This window comes from Heterodontus francisci, chromosome 6, assembly GCF_036365525.1.
Source record: "Heterodontus francisci isolate sHetFra1 chromosome 6, sHetFra1.hap1, whole genome shotgun sequence".
Lineage (NCBI taxonomy): Eukaryota > Metazoa > Chordata > Chondrichthyes > Heterodontiformes > Heterodontidae > Heterodontus > Heterodontus francisci.
The window spans coordinates 47,845,368-47,867,287 of NC_090376.1; the positions used below are offsets into that span (position 1 = coordinate 47,845,368).

Below are 21,920 nucleotides of genomic sequence, written 5' to 3' on the forward strand. Positions count from 1 at the left end.
GAATAGGAATGGGGTTGGCTAATTGGGTATGGAAGTCAATGAGCCCAACTTTTGCACTCCAAATTTTCCAGCTATTTGATGCTGGAGTGGATCTCACAATTTTGAATTTGTACAGTCCTAAACAGTAATGTATCTGTCTGGCAAAATTTCAATTGGAAGATAGAAATTATTGTTTCGTATATGCGACATGATTAATAGGATGTACACCAGAAGTGACAATAGGAAAAATAAATTAAATCTATTTTAAATTAATACTGTGCTTTAAAAACACAATTCTCAGTAAGAAACTGAATATCACAACAGTTTACTAACAGAATGAATTTTGTAGTTTCAGTTACTCATTGAGTACCTTCTTTTTGTCCCATCTTTATCTTCCTCTGAGAGTTTTTGGGATTGTGCCTAATTTACTTCCATCTAAAAATCTATAATGTGATGTTGCATGATCTATAGTCCAGAGGCTACTGATGTCAGAAAATTCATGTACAGTTCCTCCTGCTAAATATCAAATAATCAAAACAATATGTACACCAGGTCAGTCAGAACATAAGAAATAGGAGCAGGAGTATTCCATATGATCCTTCGAGCCTGCTCCACCATTCAATATGATCTTGGCTAATCTTCTGCCTCAACTCCACTGCACCACCCGCTCCCCATATCCCTCAATTCCCCGAGGGGCCAAAAATCTGTCTATCATAGCCTTAAATATACTCAATGATGGAGCATCCACGATCCTCTGGGTTAGACAATTCCAAAGGTTCACAACCCTCTGAGTGAAGAAATTTCTTTTCATCTCAGTCCTAAAGGATCAGCCCCTTATTCTGAGACTGTGCCCCCATGCTCTAGATTCCCTAGCCGGGGAAACAATCTCTCAGTGTCTACCTTATGTTTCAATGAGATCACCTCTCATTCTTCTAAGCTCCCGAGAGCATAGGCCCAATTTACTCAGTCCCTCATCACAGGACAACCCTCTACTGAACCTTTGCTCTACCGCCTCTAATGAAAGTATATCCTTCCTTAAATATGGAGACCAAAACTCTGCAGTACTCCAGGTGTGGTTTCACCAAAGCCCTATATAATTGTAGCAAGACTTCCTTATTCTTGTATGCCAATCCCTTTGCAATAATATGCCGTTTTCCTTCCTAATTGCATGCTGTACCCGCATGTTAACTTTGTATGAGTACATCCAAGTCTCTCTGAACATCAACATTTAGAAGCTTTTTAAAAGATATTCTGCTTTTCTATTCTTGCAGCCAAAATAAATAATCTCTCACTTCCCGACATTATACTCCAGCTGCCACCTTCTTGCCCACTCACTTAACCTGTCTATATATCTTTGCAGCCTCTTTGTGTCTTCCTCACAGCTTACATTCACACCCAGCTTTGTATTGTCAGTAACATGGGAAGCATTATTCTTGGTCTCTTTTGTTATTAATATAGATTGTCAATAGTTGAGACCCCAGCACTAATCCTTGCGGCACTCCACTAGTTACAACCTGCCAACTTGAAAATGCCCTATTTATCCCTACTCTGTGCTTCCTGTCTGTTAACTAATCCTCCATCTGTGCTAATGTATTACCCCCAACTTTGAGCCCTGATCTTGCATCATTGTCAGTAAAAGATAAACACTTTTTTGGGTACGACCCCTCATAGAAAGACACAGCTTTAAGCCTACACTACTGCCATAGATCTGATGCTTTCCCACGGGGTGCGTTGGAGTTTTGGCATGCAGGTGAACCTAGATTGCTGTTATGTATCTCTGTTTTATCAGTTGCAGACAGATGATGCCAAAGGTTAAAGAACAGGTGGGTACCTTCCTGTGATACAAAATAGTGTGTAGCATTGTTAAGAGAAGATAAAAATGAAAGATAAAGAAGGAAATTACCTCTTTCTAAAAAATCTACAGCGTAAGTCCCAGTAAAATCAAGGGAGTGATGAGAAACAGTGTAATTTAACCATTGTTTCCATTATTTTACATGCTTTAAGAAAAAGTGTTTCCACTAAACTTCACTATGACTGATCAGTCTAATGGGTAAAAATGGTAAAAAGGAACTGGAATGGAAACCTGTTCTGCAATGACATCAAATGCCCGTTTCTTAAAATTTTTAAAGAAAAATTAGTCATAATTATTTTATTATTCCCTGTCTAAAAGTCTGTCTTGTGAAATTGAACCTTTAAACAAGGAAAATAAACTATTTGAGTATCTTTTCATGAAGGACATTGGGGTGCTCAGCTGGTGGATTACATGTACAAATCAACAACAACAACTTTTATTTATACAGTGTCTTTAACCTAGTTAAACAACCCAAAACACTGAATAGGATTGTTATCATACAAAGTTTAACACTGAGCCACAGAAGGAGATATTTGGACTGATGACCAAAAGCTTGGTCAAAGACGTTTAAAAAGTATCTTAAAGGGGAAAAAAGAATTGGACAGGGCGAAAATTCCAGAGCTGAGAGCCCTGGCAGCTGAAGGCATGGCTGCCTTTGGTGAAATGGTTAAAATCAGGAATGCTCAAGAGGCCAAAACTGGAGGAATGTAGATATTTCGGAGGGTGATGGGTGAACCGTTCTTGGTGCAGGTTAAGATACAGGCAGCAGAGTTGTGGATGAGCTAGTTTACAAAGGGTAGAACATGGGAGGCTGGCCATATGTGAGTTGGACTATTCAGATCCAGGGATAACAAAGGCTTGGGTGAGGGTTTCAGCAACAGATGAGGCGGGGTGGAGTCGGACAATTTTACGTAGGCAACAGTAGACTGTTTTAGTGATGGTGTGGATATGTGATAAGGAGCTGATCTTGAGGTCAAATCTGACACAAAAGTTGTGAATAATCTGTTTTAGCTTCAGACATTTACCACGGAGAGGGATGGAGTCAGTGGCTGGGGAATGGAGTTTGTAGCAGGGACCGAAGACAATAGCTTCAGTCTTCCCAATATTTAGTTGGAGGAAATTTCTGCTCATCCAGTACTGGATATTGGATAAGCAATCTGACAATTTACAGATGGTGGATGGGTCAGGAGTGGTCAGGTTGAGCTGGGTCTTCAGCATACATGTAGAACCTGACTTTTTGTTTTGGATGATGTTGCCAAAGGACAGCATGTTGTTGAAAAATAGGAGGGGGCCAAGGATACATCCTTGAGGCACAGCAAAGGTAATGGTGCAGGAGTGAGAAGAGAAGCCAGCTGATTCTCTGGCTATGACTGGATAGATAGAATAGAACCTAGCGAGTATGGTCCCACCCAGCTGAACAATGGTGGAGAGGCATTGGAGGAGGATGGTGTGGTCAAACATGCCAAAGGCTGCAGACAGGTTGGGAAAGATGAAGAGGGATAGTTTACTTTTGTTACAGTCACATAGGATGTCATTTGTGACTTTGACAAGAGCCATTTTGGTACTATGGTGTGCTGGAAACCTGAGTGGAATTATTCAAATGTGGAGTTCCAGGAAGGCTGAGCACAAGGACTTTGGAGACGAAAGAAAGATCGGAGGCAGGTGGTAGTTTGTAAGGACAGAAGGGTCAAGGATGGTTTTTTGAGGAGAGGGGTGGTAATTATAGTTTTGAAGGAGAGGGGGACAGTATCTCAGGAGAGAGAATAGTTAACAATATCAGCTAATGTGGACCAGGAAGGGAGTTTTGCTGGTTAGCAGTTTAGTGGGAATAGGGTCGAGGGAGTAAGAGGTGTCTCTCATGGGAAGATGAGCTCGATGTGAGAGAAGACAGGAAAGAGACTAGAGAAAGATAAGAGTTCAGGGGTAGGGCAGGGGGAACCTTCGAAGAAGTTTGGCCCAGTGGACGAGAGGAAGGAAGAGAAGCAGCTGGTTGATATCTCATTCTTAATGGCAAAAAAATCTATGAGCTTCTTGCACATGTTATTGGAGATGAGGGTAGAAGAGAAAAGTGCATTCCAGGATGATTCTGGAATAGTGAGCAGTTTTGGAAGACGAGAGCAGGACTTGATAGTGTCTATGTGGTCCAACCAGATCTGGTGGTGAAGAGCTAAACCTGTTGCTTGCCATATCCATTCAAGTCTACATCCCTTCGACTTAAGGGATCGAAGATGAGGATCATACCATAGAGCGTAATGGTTTTAATGGGGGTTAGGGCATCAAATATGGAGTTGAGGGTGTGGTTTAGCAGATGGATGGCTTCAGAAATGTTCTGGTGAACAGAGGGCCAAAGGCTAGACGTTTGGGATTTTGAAAGTGCAGTTGTAAGTGAATTTGCAGAGAGATTTTTTCCAGCGGCGCATAGAGGGAAGTAGGTTTGTGAGGGGAAAGGGGGTGAAGGTGGACAGCAATACAAGGAAGTAATCAGAGATGTCCTTAGCTGTGATTAACTTGATGGGAATGGCGAGGCCATGTGTGGTAGCAAAGTCAAGTGGGTAGTTGTGAACATGGTTTAAAGAGAGGTTAAGGGAGGATAGGAGAGCAGAGAATATACTGAATTGAGATGGAGGTTGAAATGACTGAGAATGAGAAATCGCTCAATGCAGAGGCTGAGACAAGAAAGCAGTGAAGAAAACTCAACAACAGCTTATATTTATATAGCACCTTTAATATAATAAAACCTCCCAAGGCACTTCACAGGAGTATTATAAAACAAAATATGACATTGAGACACATAAGAAAATGTTAGGTTAGATGACCAAAGGTTTGGACAAAGAGTTAGGTTTTACAGTGCCTCTTAAGAGAGGAAAGCAAGGTAGGGAGGGTATTCCAGAGCTTAGGTCCTAGGCAACTTAAGACACGGCCACCAATGGTGGAGCGATTAAAGTCAGGGATGTTCAAAAGGCCAGAATTAGATGAGCGCAGATATCTTGGAGGATTATGCGTATGGAGTTTATAGAGAAAGGGAGGGGCGAGGCCATGGAGTGTTTGAAAACAAGAATGAGAATTTTAAAAGTAAGATGTTTCTTGACCAGGAGCTGGTGAAAAGATTTTTATTGTACTTGTGTGGGTGGTAGAGAAGGAGGATGTTAAATGAGACGTGAGAGGGTGGAACAAGGTGAGATGCTGAAAGGAGAAGGTTCCAGAGTAGTAGGGATACAGACTAAGGTGTGATTTGGTGCTAAGAGCCACACTGCTACTGTAACTGGTCTGGGAGGGGCCAGTGGTAGAAGGTATAGCCAAGTTTCCGTCAAGGTCATCCTGTTGATGCAGTGAGCTCAATGGTGGCAATAGGCTTGTTCACAAGTGAATGGATATATTGGAGGGAGATGCAGAGAGGGGTGATAATAGCTGATCCGCTGGCGGAGTCCACAGGGTCAGCACTGGTTATAACCGTAGTTATACTCCTTAAAGCTCAATTGTTTATTGAGAATACACTGTTTAAAAACAATGCAGAGAAAAGTCACAGTATTACACAAGCTTAACAATGTGTGAAACAAATCTAATTATTGTATTTCATCTGTTTAATCTTTTTATCAATTGTTCTGTCATCAATTATTTTAATATGTTTGCTGCCAAAAAAAACTACTTTGAGTCTTTAACAAAGACAACTTTAAGTGCAGCATGTTGGATTTGCTTCCAAGGTCAAATAAGGATAACCAATCTTATTTTGTAATAAGTATATTGATTTATATCCTATTTTCTTGAAGTCAATTTTCAAATAATCTGAAAAGACAATTTTTTCCTGTAACACAGAGCTATATTGCTTATCTTGTGGCCAGTGAGTTTAGCTGAATAGCCTTGAGGTTGTTTGAGAATTGTTGCTATCTTATTTCTTGCATTTAATGTGGGGCTGTAGTCTATGAAGTACTTACAGCTCAAGCCAAATGGGTGGGATTAATCCTCTGCATATTTTCCCACAGCTAATAGGTTATAACTCATACCAGAGAAATTCTAGTTGACTGATGAGAGAAAGTGTCATAATCTGATCAGCTCTGAAGCATATGCCATTTCTGGGGTTATCATCCTCGTGATAGGACAGCGGGACAGCTAGATCTATTAAACATGTTGAGAATAGTAGGAACAAACCATATTACCGCAATCTTAATACTAGTGATACTCACCAAGGACACATAAGAAACAATGGACGTGGGGAACAAAATATCTCTGCTTGGATGTGTAGATTAGAATTTACAGTTACATACAAATCAGTACACTACCTAAAGGGTAGAATAGCTTTTCCATTTTGCACATATATTTCTACGTCAGACAGATTTTCTAAATTTACTTTTCTACTTTTTATTAGTTACGGGTGAACCAGGAAGATGCTGTAGGTGAATGCACTGGAAGGTTCCTGGATAAGCAACTAGATGCCAGCTGCAGTAAACATCGTCTTCTCAAAACTGCAGAGAACCAGGAGCAGATGCGAGCAAATGTTATCAAAGAGATCATGAATACTGAACGGGTCTATATCAAGCACCTGAAAGACATCTGTGAGGTACTGCAAAAGATGCAGTTCTGAAACTGGAGGAACACTCCATGATTTCACAGCAGGGGCATCTTTGTCATTGCAGTTTGTGACTTTCATAGAATTATGGAATGTTTACAGCACAGAAGGAGGTCATTTGGCCCATCATGTCCATGCCAGCTCTCTGCAAGAGCAACTCAGCTAGTCCCACCTCCCTGCCTTTTCCGCATCGTCCTGTAAATTTTTTCTATTCAGATAATATTTTAGGATCTTCTACTGTTTTTCCGCAGAATGGTTTAGGAAAAAAATAATTGCTTTTATATATTGAGTTTTAGAATAGCTTTAAAAAAGTGTGCTGAGGTGATGTGTGGCTTAATATGTTAATAGCAGTTTTTCCCTAGTGACTACAAACAATAAGCACCTCACACCCACTATTTTGGAAGGTCGCTGGTTGCTTGGCAAGGTGTTTGATAGGCTTTTCCTTCCAACTGCGATGGAAAGAAGGTCAAAGATAATCGAAACAGAGACAGAAGCAGAGAGGTCCAGCAAAGGTAGATGATTTCCAATTCTTCCCTCTCTCCACCCCCCAAAAATAATTGGCCATTATTTAATTATAAACAAAGAGATTGGGGTAGAATTTTGTTATCACTGCCTGGGCAGTAATCTGGCAGATTACCACCGAGGCAGTGAAGTTAAGAAAAAAAGACTTGCATTTATATAGTGCCCATCATGACCTCAAGGTGTCCTAAAGTGCTTTACAACTAGTGAAGTACTTGTAAAGTGTAGTCGCTGTTGTAATACAGAGACGCAGCAGCCAATTTGAACACATCAAGCTCTGACAAAAAGCAATGTGCTATTAACCAGAATCTTTTTTTCAGTTACTTGAGAGGTAACTGTTCTCCAGGATACCAGGGGAATTCCCCTGCTCTTCTTTGACTAGTGGTGTGGCATCTTTTACACTAACCTGAAAGACACACCTTCAACAGTGTCGTACTCTTTAGTGCTACATTAAAGTATCAGTCTGGCATTAAACGCTGAAGTCACTGGAGTGGGACTTGAACCCACAATCTTCTGATTCAGAGGCGAGAGTGCGACTACCACTGAGCAACAACGGACACATTGATGAAAATCAATAGAAAGAAAGTAATGTTTTCTAAAGGGCTATGCTATGCCCGCCAGATTATTGCCCAAAGATCCATCCGAGTGCCCGCATGCTATTTCATTTTGGGAAGCATTGCAGGTGTGAAAAGTCCTGGCCTCACCTAACATCCGCTTTTTCTAGTTGGAGTCAATGGGAATCCTTGGCTAATTTTTTTTTTACTGTCTAGACCAGGGATTGATTTATTTAATGTTCTGTTTTGTGTGCTTCAGTATTGCAGTTACTGAATATGAATGCCTTTAAAAGGTGGTGATAAGTGACAGTATTTGTGTAAGCAGTTGATAAACTAGTGGTTTATTAAAAGTGTGAAAGTGTACTTTACAATCCATTATAAACTGCCATTAAATTTAAACCATATTGTTGGGGAGATCAAAATTCAAGTGCAATAGTAAGTTGCAATTTTTAAAAAAATTGACTTTAAAGAAGCTGGTAAACATTTGTCTGAACATTTTAATAGTTTCTTCAAAAAATTTGTTTTTAGATCGTATGTGAATATATCCGTCAACTGAATGTCACATTAGTTATACTGAGTGTATGTGTACGTGAAAAATAAAGCATGCAAGAATGTTATCCAGTTGTACATTTAATAATTTCAAAATGGACCTTATGAATTCCAACTTGCTGTGATCCTGAGTTATGGCCTTTTAATTAGGCCCAGTTAATAATTAGGCACCTCTGTAATGCTTGAATATACTGCAGGGTGTCTTTGCACAGCTGAATATTTAGTAAGGGTACAAAGAGTGATTTTTGAATAATTGATTAAAGCTGACTTTAGTGTAAAGTCAAACTGCCATACCAGATCTTATAATTTTCTTTTCAAAAATCTTGTAACCATTATTTCTATTTTATTTGATATGAATCATGTGAAAACTGCTTTACAAGTTATTATTTTCTTGGCTTTTTAGGGATATATTCGTCAATGTCGCAAACATACAGGGATGTTTGCTGAAGCACAGTTGAATATCATATTTGGGAACATTGAAGAGATTTACAAATTCCAAAGGAAATTTTTGAAGGACTTGGAGAAACTATTCAACAAAGATGAACCTCATCTGAGTGCAATAGGATCCTGTTTCCTTCAACACGTATGTTAAATGAATATTAATAATGATTTGATGTACATGATTTCTGGTCGATTCCATCAATGTTAGAACCATAGGACCGTAGAAAAATTACGGCACAGAAAGAGGCTATTCAGCCCGTTGTGTCCGTGCCAGCCGAAAAAACTAGCCGCCCAATCTACTCCCACTTTCCAGCACCTGGTCCATAGCCTTGCAGGTTATAGCGCTTCAGGTGCATGTCCAGGTACCTTTTAAAAGAATTGATAGAACTATAGCGACGTTGCCACTTCAAGTTAGAAAAAACAAATGGCTTTATCCTCCAGATTCAGATTTCAGCTATTCAGCTGAAGTAGTAGGACGTACATTTCATTTGAATAGATTCTATAACATAATAGCAGTACACCGTGCTCCAAAATCCCCTCAGATTTGGGGCATCTGGGGCAGATCAGCAGTGAGCAGTAGTGGATTCTGAAGCGGGGCCTATTTATGTTCGATCTGTGATCCCATTTGGTCTAATTCAAATTTTGAGGTGTGTCACAAGTTTTACACTAGATATTTGCTAGGTTTCAGCATCACCAGCCACTCTTGTTAGTACATCTTTTCTGCCTAATGTCCAGTTAAGCAGTAGCATGACCCAGGGATCATAACAGAAATCCCTTACTGAAATATGTGAGATACTACATGAATTTTTCTCTCTTTATAAAAGGTAAACTGAATAAGGCACAAGCTTTGGATGATTAACTGGTTTATTTGCATGCACTACATGAATTAGCAATATGCAGTTTAACATAATTTGAACTTCTATTTTCCTATATCCCTGGGTTGTGAAAGCAATGAAGCTACAACTGGTTTTGTGTCTAAATGTATAAGACAGAAGATTGCCTTTTTAAGTTTAAACTGGCTCAAACAAATCACAAGCAGTGTGGTGGTGAAACTAGAGACATCTCTATGACAGAGCATAAAAGAGGGATCATTCCTGCAAACTACTTCCCTTAAGTCTCTGAGATGGGCTTCAATCAGAGGGCTCCAGACCAGGGCTTAGAACTGTAAGCAGACAATATATCTCCCATGATTTAATTAATACAAAATGTTTACTCATCAATATTGAATGAAAGCAATTTGATCATCTAAAATATTTATCAATGAATCCAACCATTTCAGCTAACCAACCTCTGGGGCTTCCTTTGTTTGCAGCTTCAGTAACTCACACAAATGAGCAGCACTGATGCCAACATATTGAACTAATTACTGCTTCAAATATCTATTCTGTGAGCCTAAAGAAGTTTTGAGGTGCTAGTGTACTTTTTTTTTTTAAAGCGCATAGTTTTTGAGCTGCTGTCTGTATCCTAACTTCTCATCACACCCAAACCTTTGTGCTCGCTGACCTACATTGACTGTTGGTTAAGCAACACTTAGATTTCAAAATTCAAATCCCTCCATGGCCTTCCCCCTCCATATTTCAGTCATGTCCTCCAGCCCTCCGAGATATCTGCACTCATCCAATTCTGGCCTCTTGTGCACCCCAATTTTAAATGCTCCACCATTGGCAGCCATGCCTTCAGCTGCCTAAATTCTGGAATTCCTTCCCTAAACATCTCTGCCTCTTTACCTCTCTCTTCTTCTTTAAGCCGCTCTTTAAAATCTACCTCTTTGACCAAGCTGTTGGTCATCTGTCCTTGTACCTCCTAATGTGGCTTGGTGGCAAATATTATTTGATAACGTTCCTGTGAAGTGCCTTTGGATGTTTTACTACGTTAATGATACTTACATAAATGCAAGTTGCTGTTGTAATGCCTAAAACAAGTCAGTCCATGAAATGGACAAGGCAGGCAATTTAATATTTTTTCCCATTTTTCAAGGAGGGAAGCAGGATTTGAATGATTTGAGTGCATTTGCATTGACCGTTACTGTATTTCACTTGATGCCTTGAAATAAAGCAGCTCAGCAATTCATATCTGGCTTTGTCTTTAGGCCCGATTTAGAAAAGATTGATCAAGCACATGAGCGCAAGCAAAGTAAACAACATCCAGTTCACCTCACAAGGAAGTCCTATTGCTATTCATTTGGGTTATATTATTGCATAGTTAAATATTAGCCGTATGGGCAGGCTTTGGAGTAAGACACTCAGACTGGTTATGGGAGTAATCAATGCCACTATGCCCAAGAGAATATCTAATGCAGACTCAAAACAGAATCATAGAATGGTTACAGCCCGTCACGTCCATGCTGGCTCTCTGCAAGAGCAACTCACCTAGTCCCACTCCCCCACCTTTTCCCTGTAACTCTGCAAATTTTTTCACTTCAGATAATTATCCAATTCTCTTTTGAAGGCCTCAATTGAATCTGCTTCCACCACACACTCAGGCAGAGCATTCCAGATCCTAACCACTTGCTGAGTAAAATAATTTTTCCTCATGTCGCAGTCGCTTCTTTTACTGATGACCTTAAATCCGTGTCCTCTGGTTCTCGACCCTTCCATCAACAGGAACAGTTTCTCCAAACCTACTCTGTCCAGACCCCTCATGATTTTGAACACCTCTATCAAATCTCCTCTTTCTCTTCTCCCAGGAGAGCAGCCTCAGTTTCTCCAATCTATCCATGTAACTGAAGTTCCTCATCCCTGGAACCGTTCTCATAAATCTTTTCTGTACCCTCTCAGAATTCAGAATCACAGAATTGTTACAGTGCAGAGGGAGACCATTTGGCCCATCATGTCCGCACCGTCTCTCTGAAAGAGCAGTTCATTCAGTTCCATTCCCCCACCTTCTCCCCATAACCCTGCACGTTCTTCTTTTTCATATAACAAAAAAAGCAGGACAAATCCAACCCGGCCAATTACCGCCCTATTAGTCTACTCTCGATCATCAGCAAAGTGACGGAAGGGATGGTCGACAGCACTATCAAATGGCACTTCCTCAGTAATAACCTGGTCAGTGACAGTCAGTTTGGGTTCTGCCAGGGCCACTCAGCTTCTGACCTCATTACAGCTTGGTCCAAACATGGACAAAAGAGCTGAACTCGAGGTGAGGTGAGAGTGACTGTCCTTGACATCAAGGCAGCATTTGACCGAGTATGGCAACAAGGAGCCCCAGCAAAACTGGTGTCAATGGGAATCAGGAGGAAAGCTCTCTGCTGATTGGAGTCATACCTGGCACAAAGGAAGATGATTGTGGTTGTTGGAGATCAATCATCTCAACTCCAGGACATCACTGCAGGAGTTCCTCATGGTAGTGTCCGAGGACCAACCATCTTCAGCTGCTTCATCAGTGACCTTCCCTCCATCATAAGGTCAGAAGTGGGGACGTTCGCTGATGATTGCACAACGTTCAGCACCTTTCACGGCTCCTCAGATACTGAAGCAGTCCATGCCCAGATGCAGCAAGACCTGAACAACGTCCAAGCTTTGGGCTGATCAGTGGCAAGTAACATTCATGCCACACAAGTGCCAGGCAATGTCCATCTCAAACAAGAGAGAATCTAACCATGTCCCCTTAATGTTCAATAGTATTACCATCCCTGAATCCCCCATTATCAACAACCTAGGGGTTGCCATTGACCAGAAACTGAACTGGACCAGTCACATAAATGCTGTGGCTACAAAGGCATAGGGACATAGGAGGTAGGAGCGGGAGTAGGCCATTCAGCCCATCGAGCCTGCTCCGCCATTCAATCAGATTATGGCTGATTATCAACCTCTATGCCATTGTTCCCCACTATCCCCATATCCCTTGATGTCATTAGTATCCAGAAATCTATTGATTTCTGTCTTGAACATGCTCAATGATTGAGTTTCCACAGCCCTCTAGGGTAGAGAATTCCAAAGCTTCACCACCCTCTGAGTAAAGAAATTCCTCCTCATCTCAGTCTTAAATGGCCTGCCCCTTATTCTGAGACTATGTCCCTTGACTCAGCAGCCAGAGGAAACATCCTATCCACATCTATCCTGTCATCCCCTGAAAGAATTTTGTAAGTTTCAATGAGATCACCTCTCATTCTTCAAAACACTAGAGAATGCAGGCCCGGTTTCTGAAATCAGATCTGCAAGAGGTCAGAGGCTGGGATTTCTGTGGCCGGTAACTCACCTCCTGTCTCCCCAGTGCCTGTCCAGCATCTACAAGGCACAAGTCAGGAATGTAATGGAATACTCTCCACTTGCCTGGGTGGGTGCAGCACCAACAACATTCATGATGCTCGACACCATCCAGGACAAAGCAGCCCATTTGATTGGCGCCCCATCCACCACCTTCAGCATTCACTCCCTTCACCACTGAAGCACAGTGGCAGCAGAGTGTACCATCTACAAGATGCACTGCAGCAACTCACCAAGGCTCCTTTGACAGCACCTTCCAAACCCATGACCTCTACCACCTAGAAGGACAAGGGCAGCAGATGCATGGGAACACCACCACCTGCAAGTTCCCCTCCAAGCCACACACCATCCTGACTTGGAACTATAATACCATTCCTTCACTCACTGGGTCAAAATCCTGGAACTCTCTTCCTAACAGCACTGTGGGTGTACCTACACCCCAAGAACTGCAGCGGTTCAAGAAGGCAGCGCACTACCACCTTCCCAAAGGCAATTGTGGATGCTCAATAAATGCTGGCCTACCAGCGATGCCCACATCCCACAAATGAATTTTTTTAAAAGCTGCTTTCTCCACCTGCCCTGTCACATGCAACAAGCACTTGTATTGGAATTAACTTTGTTGATTGGTGTGGAAGAGGAGGTAGTCTGTGAATTTTGTAGTAAGAAATGTTGATTACTGGTAATTTTCTTTTAGATTTTCAGTTTGATTGAGATGTGATTGGAAGTATAGCAATCAATTTTTAGGCCCCTTTTATTAACAACTGATTTTTCTTTACAGCAAGAAGGGTTTGGGATATACTCAGAATATTGCAACAATCATCCCAGTGCTTGTGTTGAGCTTGCCAAACTAATGAAACAAAGCAAATATCGCCACTTTTTTGAGGCCTGTCGACTGCTGCAACAGATGATTGACATCGCCATTGATGGCTTTCTTCTTACTCCAGTCCAGAAGATCTGTAAATATCCGCTACAGCTTGCTGAGTTACGCAAATATACTACCCCAGATCATAGGTATGAGAATCTAAAGTCCAAATTTATTAAACCTGCTGGCTGCAAAAAATATAAATAAAAGGTCTTTTCTTCTTGCATTGCTTCAATCTCTCTTGTGACAATGCATCATCCCCCTTGGCCGAGATCAGCATTGTCAAAATATAAGAACAACGTCCAGCACAAAAATTTGCACTTAAAAGTATTTGAGCCCTTCCTGAAACATCCTGTGATCACAGATTAATCCATAATTATGTACCTGCCCTTTTTCTAGTGACAATTTGTGTTTGTTAAATTTTACTGCATGATTCTAGTGAGAGGTCATATTTCAGATTTCCTTTGGACCCCAGCTATTTCCTATAGTTAGGCATCTTACTGCAGGCTTTTTCTTGGACCACAGCTATTCCTAGACCTCCAGTATATGAAGTGGAGTCTTTTTGCAAAAGAAAATAAAGTGGCCTACCAATATCCATCATGTTGAATTCTGGACTTAGCTGGGTTGACGTGGAGGTGAGCGAGTTGAAGCCTACACACCCTTTTGAGACTTTAAGTGGCATAGGAGACAGCATAAAAAGGGGGAAAAAACACAGGAAAGAGATTGGGGGGTTGGGGGGGGGGGGGGAGCCCCTATCTACTGATTTCTGTATAAAACTTTTACAAGTAGAACATATTATTGGAGCAATACTGAGGGAGCTTTATCCTGTATCTGACAATTTGTATGTCTGACTTAGTTAACAGAGACCACTAAACAAGGAAAATGTTCATTCCTCAAAATCAAATACAAAATACGCCCAAAACTAAAAATTCCATTTTAAAAGATCTTCTTGATTACTTTCTTTCCCCCTCTCTTGAATGCAGTGACCAGAGATACAGTTCCAGAAGTGCTTGGCACCTTTCGGTACCACATCCAAGGGTAATTTTTTATATGTGAGCCTTAATGGTGAATGCTGGTAGATCATTTTATCATTGCAGCATCACGTCTGCGCCTCTTCCCATCCTTACCTAACATCCACAAATGACCTCCCAGTCAGGTTAGTGCTCAGGAGTGGAAATCTTGATCAATTGCGCATTACCCTGATGCGGGGGACTGAGGCCTATTGTAGTGTCCCTACCAACACCAAGATCAGTGAAATACAGCACCGAATGTGAATTGAACCTGGAACGTTTCAAATCTGTTTGGCTTAGCTGGTTGCTGCTTTAAGGAACTGAACCTGTAGGGAGTTTAAAGTTAACGTTTCAACGATATTGAACAAAAAAAATGTTTTACACGTAATATAAAGCAGAAGCTTCTATCTTTTAAACTAACAGTATGGATGGTGTATATCTGCTAGTGGTTGGAAGTTTCAAAGATGGGATATAATTGGACACTTTTTTGCTGCTATATATTTCATAGCTGTATTGAACATCAGGCTTCAAAAATAAATATTTCTAACTCTGTTTTGAGAAATTAACTTTGTTATAACCTTAGTAACTTTACACCCAGCTGGATTGATTTATTGCTAGTCTTCTTGTTCTAAATTGTATTTAATTGAAATCGAGAAACCGATGCTAAAGTGTCAAAGAATAACCGAACTTTGTTGCCATTCCACAGTGATTACAAAAACATCAGCGCTGCTTACGAAGCCATGAAGAATGTAGCACACCTGATTAATGAACGCAAAAGACGATTAGAAAGTATAGACAAGATCGCTCAGTGGCAAGTATCCATTGTAAACTGGGAGGTACGTGTTTAATTTCTGACCTGTAATTAGACTTGTTTTGGTTCATCTAAATCTTTCTGACATTTCTATTAGTTTGATGTATTAAATTTTGCCTCAGTGGGAGTGATTTATTTAGTTGTTCCTGATTGCGTTTAACTGTACATGTGCGGATGCCAGATGTTGCCTGGTTTACTCCTTAATGGTGACCGCTGGTGGCCTCTGTTGCTTTTACCACAAAATTCAAGCCCATGAGTTTGTTCTCCATTTTACCATAACCTATCAATTAGGCTACTTTCTGCATATTTAAAGTAGTAGCTAATTGTGTAAATAGAGTGCCAACCAAATCGGAACTCAGTGATGCCATTGATTCCCTAGCCAGCGGAAAAGCCCCTGGGAAGGACAGCATTACCCCTGAAATAATCAAGAGTGCCAAGCCTGCTATACTCTCAGCACTACATGAACTGCTATGCCTGTGCTGGGACGAGGGAGCAGTACCCCAGGACATGCGCGATGCCAACATCATCACCCTCTATAAAAACAAAGGTGACCGCGGTGACTGCAACAACTACCGTGGAATCTCCCTGCTCAGCATAGTGGGGAAAGTCTTTGCTCGAGTCGCTCTGAACAGGCTCCAGAAGCTGGCCGAGCGCGTCTACCCTGAGGCACAGTGTGGCTTTCGTGCAGAGAGATCGACTATTGACATGCTGTTCTCCCTTCGTCAGATACAGGAGAAATGCCGTGAACAACAGATGCCCCTCTACATTGCTTTCATTGATCTCACCAAAGCCTTTGACCTCGTCAGCAGACGTGGTCTCTTCAGACTACTAGAAAAGATCGGATGTCCACCAAAGCTACTAAGTATCATCACCTCATTCCATGACAATATGAAAGGCACAATTCAACATGGTGGCTCCTCATCAGAGCCCTTTCCTATCCTGAGTGGTGTGAAACAGGGCTGTGTTCTCGCACCCACACTTTTTGGGATTTTCTTCTCCCTGCTGCTTTCACATGCGTTCAAATCCTCTGAAGAAGGAATTTTCCTCCACACAAGATCAGGGGGCAGGTTGTTCAACCTTGCCCGTCTAAGAGCGAAGTCCAAAGTACGGAAAGTCCTCATCAGAGAACTCCTCTTTGCTGACGATGCTGCTTTAACATCTCACACTGAAGAATGCCTGCAGAGTCTCATCGACAGGTTTGCGTCTGCCTGCAATGAATTTGGCCTAACCATCAGCCTCAAGAAAACGAACATCATGGGGCAGGATGTCAGAAATGCTCCATCCATCAATATTGGCGACCACGCTCTGGAAGTGGTTCAAGAGTTCACCTACCTAGGCTCAACTATCACCAGTAACCTGTCTCTAGATGCAGAAATCAACAAGCGCATGGGTAAGGCTTCCACTGCTATGTCCAGACTGGCCAAGAGAGTGTGGGAAAATGGCGCACTGACACGGAACACAAAAGTCCGAGTGTATCAGGCCTGTGTCCTCAGTACCTTGCTCTACGGCAGCGAGACCTGGACAACGTATGCCAGCCAAGAGCGACGTCTCAATTCATTCCATCTTCGCTGCCTTCGGAGAATACTTGGCATCAGGTGGCAGGACTATATCTCCAACACAGAAGTCCTTGAAGCGGCCAACACCCCCAGCTTATACACACTACTGAGTCAGCGGCGCTTGAGATGGCTTGGCCATGTGAGCCGCATGGAAGATGGCAGGATCCCCAAAGACACATTGTACAGCGAGCTCGCCACTGGTATCAGACCCACCGGCCGTCCATGTCTCCGTTATAAAGACGTCTGCAAACGCGACATGAAATCGTGTGACATTGATCACAAGTCGTGGGAGTCAGTTGCCAGCATTCGCCAGAGCTGGCGGGCAGCCATAAAGACAGGGCTAAATTGTGGCGAGTCGAAGAGACTTAGTAGTTGGCAGGAAAAAAGACAGAGGCGCAAGGGGAGAGCCAACTGTGCAACAGCCCCAACAAACAAATTTCTCTGCAGCACCGTGGAAGAGCCTGTCACTCCAGAATTGGCCTTTATAGCCACTCCAGGCGCTGCTTCACAAACCACTGACCACCTCCAGGCGCGTATCCATTGTCTCTCGAGATAAGGAGGCCCAAAAGAAGTGGCCAGCAGAAGAGGAAGGGAGAAAGGGAATCAATGAAGAAGCATACAAAGGGAGATTCCAGGATGAATACTGTTGTTTAGGGCAAGCAGGATTGCTCCCCAACTAAGTGCTGAGATTTTCTGTTATTTGCATCAAAACTTAATAGAAGTTACCCTAGAAAAGGTGTGGGGAAAGGATCTCCATTATCTCCTTGCATTGTACATTGAGTTCCCCCAATTTCTCTTTGTCCATATTACTGCACCCAGGAATGTAAAAATGCCAGTACTGGAGTAAACCCTTTGATGGTTCCAGTGTCAAACCTGAAAATACATCAGCATTTGTACAGAGCTGGTGCCTTCGCATCAAACAAGGAAACTCTAATTACAAACCATTGCAATGTTTCATGGTATTATAACACTTAGACACCCTGTTTCCACATTAACATTGTAGATTTTTAAAAATTGAAGAACTTGGATTAAAATAAATGACTTCAATGGGAATCCTCCAGTGACCAGAAGGGAATGGCAATTATGGTAGTAGTTAATTCTACAAATGTGAGTGCAAAACCTACTCTGTACATTGAAATTCTGCAGTTCCTGGTCTCCACCACCAGAATGAGCTTTGTTAGCTCATTGGAGGCTTCTTGTGGCCTCAGCAGGTACTGCAACATTAAAATAAATGTATTGAAGGCTTTATTTTGAGTGTCAAGTCCTGACCTAATGCTTACTCACCTTTCTGCTGACTGGATAACTCATTATATTGTTGGAACGGCTTTATGTATCGTAACATTTTCCTGTATATTTTTCAGGGGCAAGATGTTTTAACTAGAAGTTCAGAATTGATCCATTCTGGAGAGTTGACTAAAATTTCATGCCAAGGAAAGAGCCAACAGAGAACTTTTTTTCTGTTTGACCATCAATTGTTTTTCTGTAAAAAGGATTTGTTGAGACGAGATATGTTGTACTACAAAGGACACATTGATATGGATGCAATAAAAGTACTGGACATAGAGGATGGCAAAGACAAGGATTTTAACATTACTGTAAAAAATGCCTTCAAACTGAGAAGTAAAGCAACAGAGGAAGTCTATCTATTTTGTGCCAAAAAGCCAGAAGACAAACAGCGATGGCTGCAAGCATGTATAGACGAAAGAAAAAGAGTAGAAGAAGACAAAGAAATGGGTACGTTTAATTTCTGAACTTAAGGATAAACAGGTGCAGCAATTGATTTCCTACCCTGCTGTGTGGGTGGCCATTATTTACAGAAGAATCTTGTTAACAGGCTATTCAGCTGCAGGGGTGTAGGAGGGGGCATAGTAAGTCAGCAAAATTCTGTCCTCAGGCAACATACACAAACTTCCAGCAACTCTGGTTAATATTCCTCTTCTCCAACCAAGTGGTGTCAACGTCCAATTGTTGCACCCTATTTGAGGATAACTAATTTAGCATACACTGGGGTGGAAATATAGGGCCATCTGCCTGCATTGCTTAGCTACTCAATGGCTAAATTTGTTGAGTCTTTGTGGAGGTATTATGGATCACTATGCAGTAACATTACCTTTTTCATTTCATTGCCAATGACATAATGTGGAAGCTACAAATGTCATGTACCTAATGTGGTGAATCTTCTATGTTTTTCCCCTAATTTGCTCCCCATCTCTTCTGATTGTGCAATCTGTTGCTGGCTTATGATTCCATAAGCACTGGCAGGTCTTCAGTACTTTGTCCAAGAACATATTCTCATGTTCTGTTACAGTGAATTGAAATTGTTTCCATTGCTTTTGAGGATCTGTTTTAATCAAAGCTGACCCTCTGGGTTAGGTTGTTTGAGTGGTAAGATCCTTTCCTCTGAGCCAACAGGTTCTGGGTTATAGATATAAACATCACGTCATAACTCGTGCTCATATTTTAGGCTGACACTTAATTCTAGTGCCAAGGGAGTGTTGCATTGTCATAAGTATTGTCTTGCAGAGGAGATGTTAAACTGAAGCCTTATCCACCTGTTTAGAAGGGCATAACAGATGCAATGGCACTTTTTTTGAAGAAGAGGAGTAGGGAATTCTCCTGTTGTCCTCACCAATATTCATCCCTCAACCAACACTGCCAAAAACAATAATTGATGAGCATGTTTGGGAAACATTATCAAATATAAGTTGGCTGCTGCACTTGCCTCCAAAACAAGTGACTGCCTTTCAAAAAAAAATCACTGTCTTTGAGGCATTTTGAAAATCCTGAAGATGTGAAAAGCATTATATAAATGCAATTCTTTCCTTTCAGGGATGTCAAATCTCTAGGGGATCCTCAATCCAGTATATATTACTTTCTTATGACTATGCTATGTATGTCTTAACGGAGTGTCACTGTGACGTAGTTTGGTAGATTGCCAGTATAATGATTTAGTGACTTTATCTCCTGTTCTGACACTTTGCTAAGCTCTTGATTTTAGTTGTCCTATGATCGAAAGAGATAGAAAATCAAAGAGAGACTCATTCTTAGTTTAATCCTGGTAATTGACTCAGTGTAGCATTGGTAGGAGCCACAGGCTGTTTGCTTGCCCTATGGCCAAAGAAGTTATACGGAAGTTGGAGAATGCAATGAAGGGATTTCATACCCTTCCAAAAAGTATAAAAGTTAAAGTTATAGGTCAGATTTGCTTGATAGCTAAATATTTAAATGTCAAAAATAGGTTCTGATCTGATTAAAATATGCCTAATACTGGAGGCATTTAAGGCATTGTAATGAGGATTTTAAATCAATTCAAATGATGTTACTTAAGACACTGAAGCTGCATTAAAGTACCACTAAATGGGATCAAGTGTCTTTCTATTTGAAAAAGCAGGATCATTTGCATAGTCTTCCTAACCTGATTTAAGAGGTGTGGATATTTCAAATTTGAGTTAAGTGTTCCATCTGGACTACAGAAATGCTCACCTTGTGTGTGGTATTACGTCAAAGTATAGATCAGTGCTTTAAGAACAGATGCTTTAGTTAAGAGATAAAGATGTATTGACATTTTCTGTAGTGCACATATGTTTTACTGAAAATTTTTTAAAACCCACAAAAGCTGGAAATGTATGGTCTGTCAGTAAGTATTTTTTATTTGGATGAGGAAAGTAGGTTAATCAATGATGTGGGACTCTTCACCAAAATACTTTCTTTGCTAGCTGCTTTCATCCAGCAAGTATCCTTCAATATCCATACTCATGATTTCAGAAATTAACAGGAAGCTCAAAGAAAGACACAGGTGCAGCACAGATAAAATAATGGATCTTTATTGTAAATATCTCTGGTCTGGCAACCTTATCGTTCAGTAACACAGAAAATCCTTTTCTTTCCAGAAGTTAGTTTCCAAAGATTGTACTGTAAGCTCAGATGTGACATTTCACTAGACCTCTTTTCCTTTAATTAGACAGAATGGCACAGAATCTGCAGTACAGAAACAAGTCATTCAGCCTATATTCCAGTCTATATTCCACAGAAGCCTCCTTCCATTCTTAAAAAAAACCTCTTATCCTTGCCACTCTATTTCCCTTTCCATTGCATGTATTAAGCCTCCCCTTAAATGCATCAATGTTATGTGCTTCACCACTCCATGTGACAGATAGTTCTGCATTCTTATCATTCTCAGTGTAAAAAGGAAATATCATAGAAACAAGGCATTCTGCCCATATGCCATTGTTGGCTCTTGGGTAGATCTATCCAATTAGTCACACTCTTCTCCCAAACCCTTAATTTTTTTCCCCATTTCTAGTAATTATTCAATTCCCTTTTGAAAGCTAGGCTGGAATTTTACATTGTGGCGGAGGTCCAGCTTAAAGGTCGGGAGCGAGACGCTCTGCTGGTGTGTGGGCCTGGAAGCCATGCAGCAATTTTGCCTGGCCCAGGCCCTGAATTGGCCTCAGGTGGGACTTCCCTCTCTCTGAGGCAAGACGTCCTACCTCCAAGAGCTGCTGGCCAATCAGCGGGCTGGCAGCTCTTCAGTCCCAGCAGCGTCACTGGGAGTGGTGGCCACTGCTGGAACTGCACCCAGCCAGAAGAGAACCATGGATGTCGGCCTCCATAAAGGTGAGTGGGGTTTTAGGCCTTGTTGGAGACAGTCAGTTGGGCACAGTCAGCTGGGCATTGGCGAGGGGGGGGGTCGGGGTCGTTCAGGACGGTTGGGGGAGGTGCTCCATCAGGGGTAGCTTGTGCTGCTGGGGGGCCTTCTGTTGGGTACAAAGTGCCCGATCAGGAGGTTCCTTCGCTGGACCTGCCAGGAGGCCACCTTGTGTTATCGGGCCGTCTCCTCATGTGCTGAAGTTCCCAGCTACCACTGGTAAAATAGCAGCAGTGGCAAGGAGGAGGCCCTTAAGTGGCAATTGGCCACTTAAGGGCCTGAATTGGCCTGGGGTGGGTGGGCCATTTTCAGCCTCTGCCACTGCTGGTAAAATGGCAGCAGGGGCGGGTAGGTCCCACTCGATTTT

At 41.7% G+C, this 21,920-nt stretch overlaps 1 protein-coding gene across 15 annotated transcripts in view; it reads left to right on the plus strand.

Annotated features, from left to right (window-relative positions):
• Positions 1-21,920, plus strand: part of LOC137371289 (spermatogenesis-associated protein 13-like) — a 413,876-nt gene that overhangs the window by 382,429 nt on the left and 9,527 nt on the right. For all 15 annotated transcript variants that reach the window (XM_068033612.1, XM_068033614.1, XM_068033620.1 and 12 more), the window contains 5 exons: positions 6,195-6,386; positions 8,421-8,600; positions 13,445-13,677; positions 15,245-15,374; positions 18,267-18,639. In XM_068033612.1, the coding sequence (XP_067889713.1) occupies positions 6,195-6,386; positions 8,421-8,600; positions 13,445-13,677; positions 15,245-15,374; positions 18,267-18,639 (1,108 nt within the window). The remainder of the gene's footprint in view (positions 1-6,194; positions 6,387-8,420; positions 8,601-13,444; positions 13,678-15,244; positions 15,375-18,266; positions 18,640-21,920) is intronic.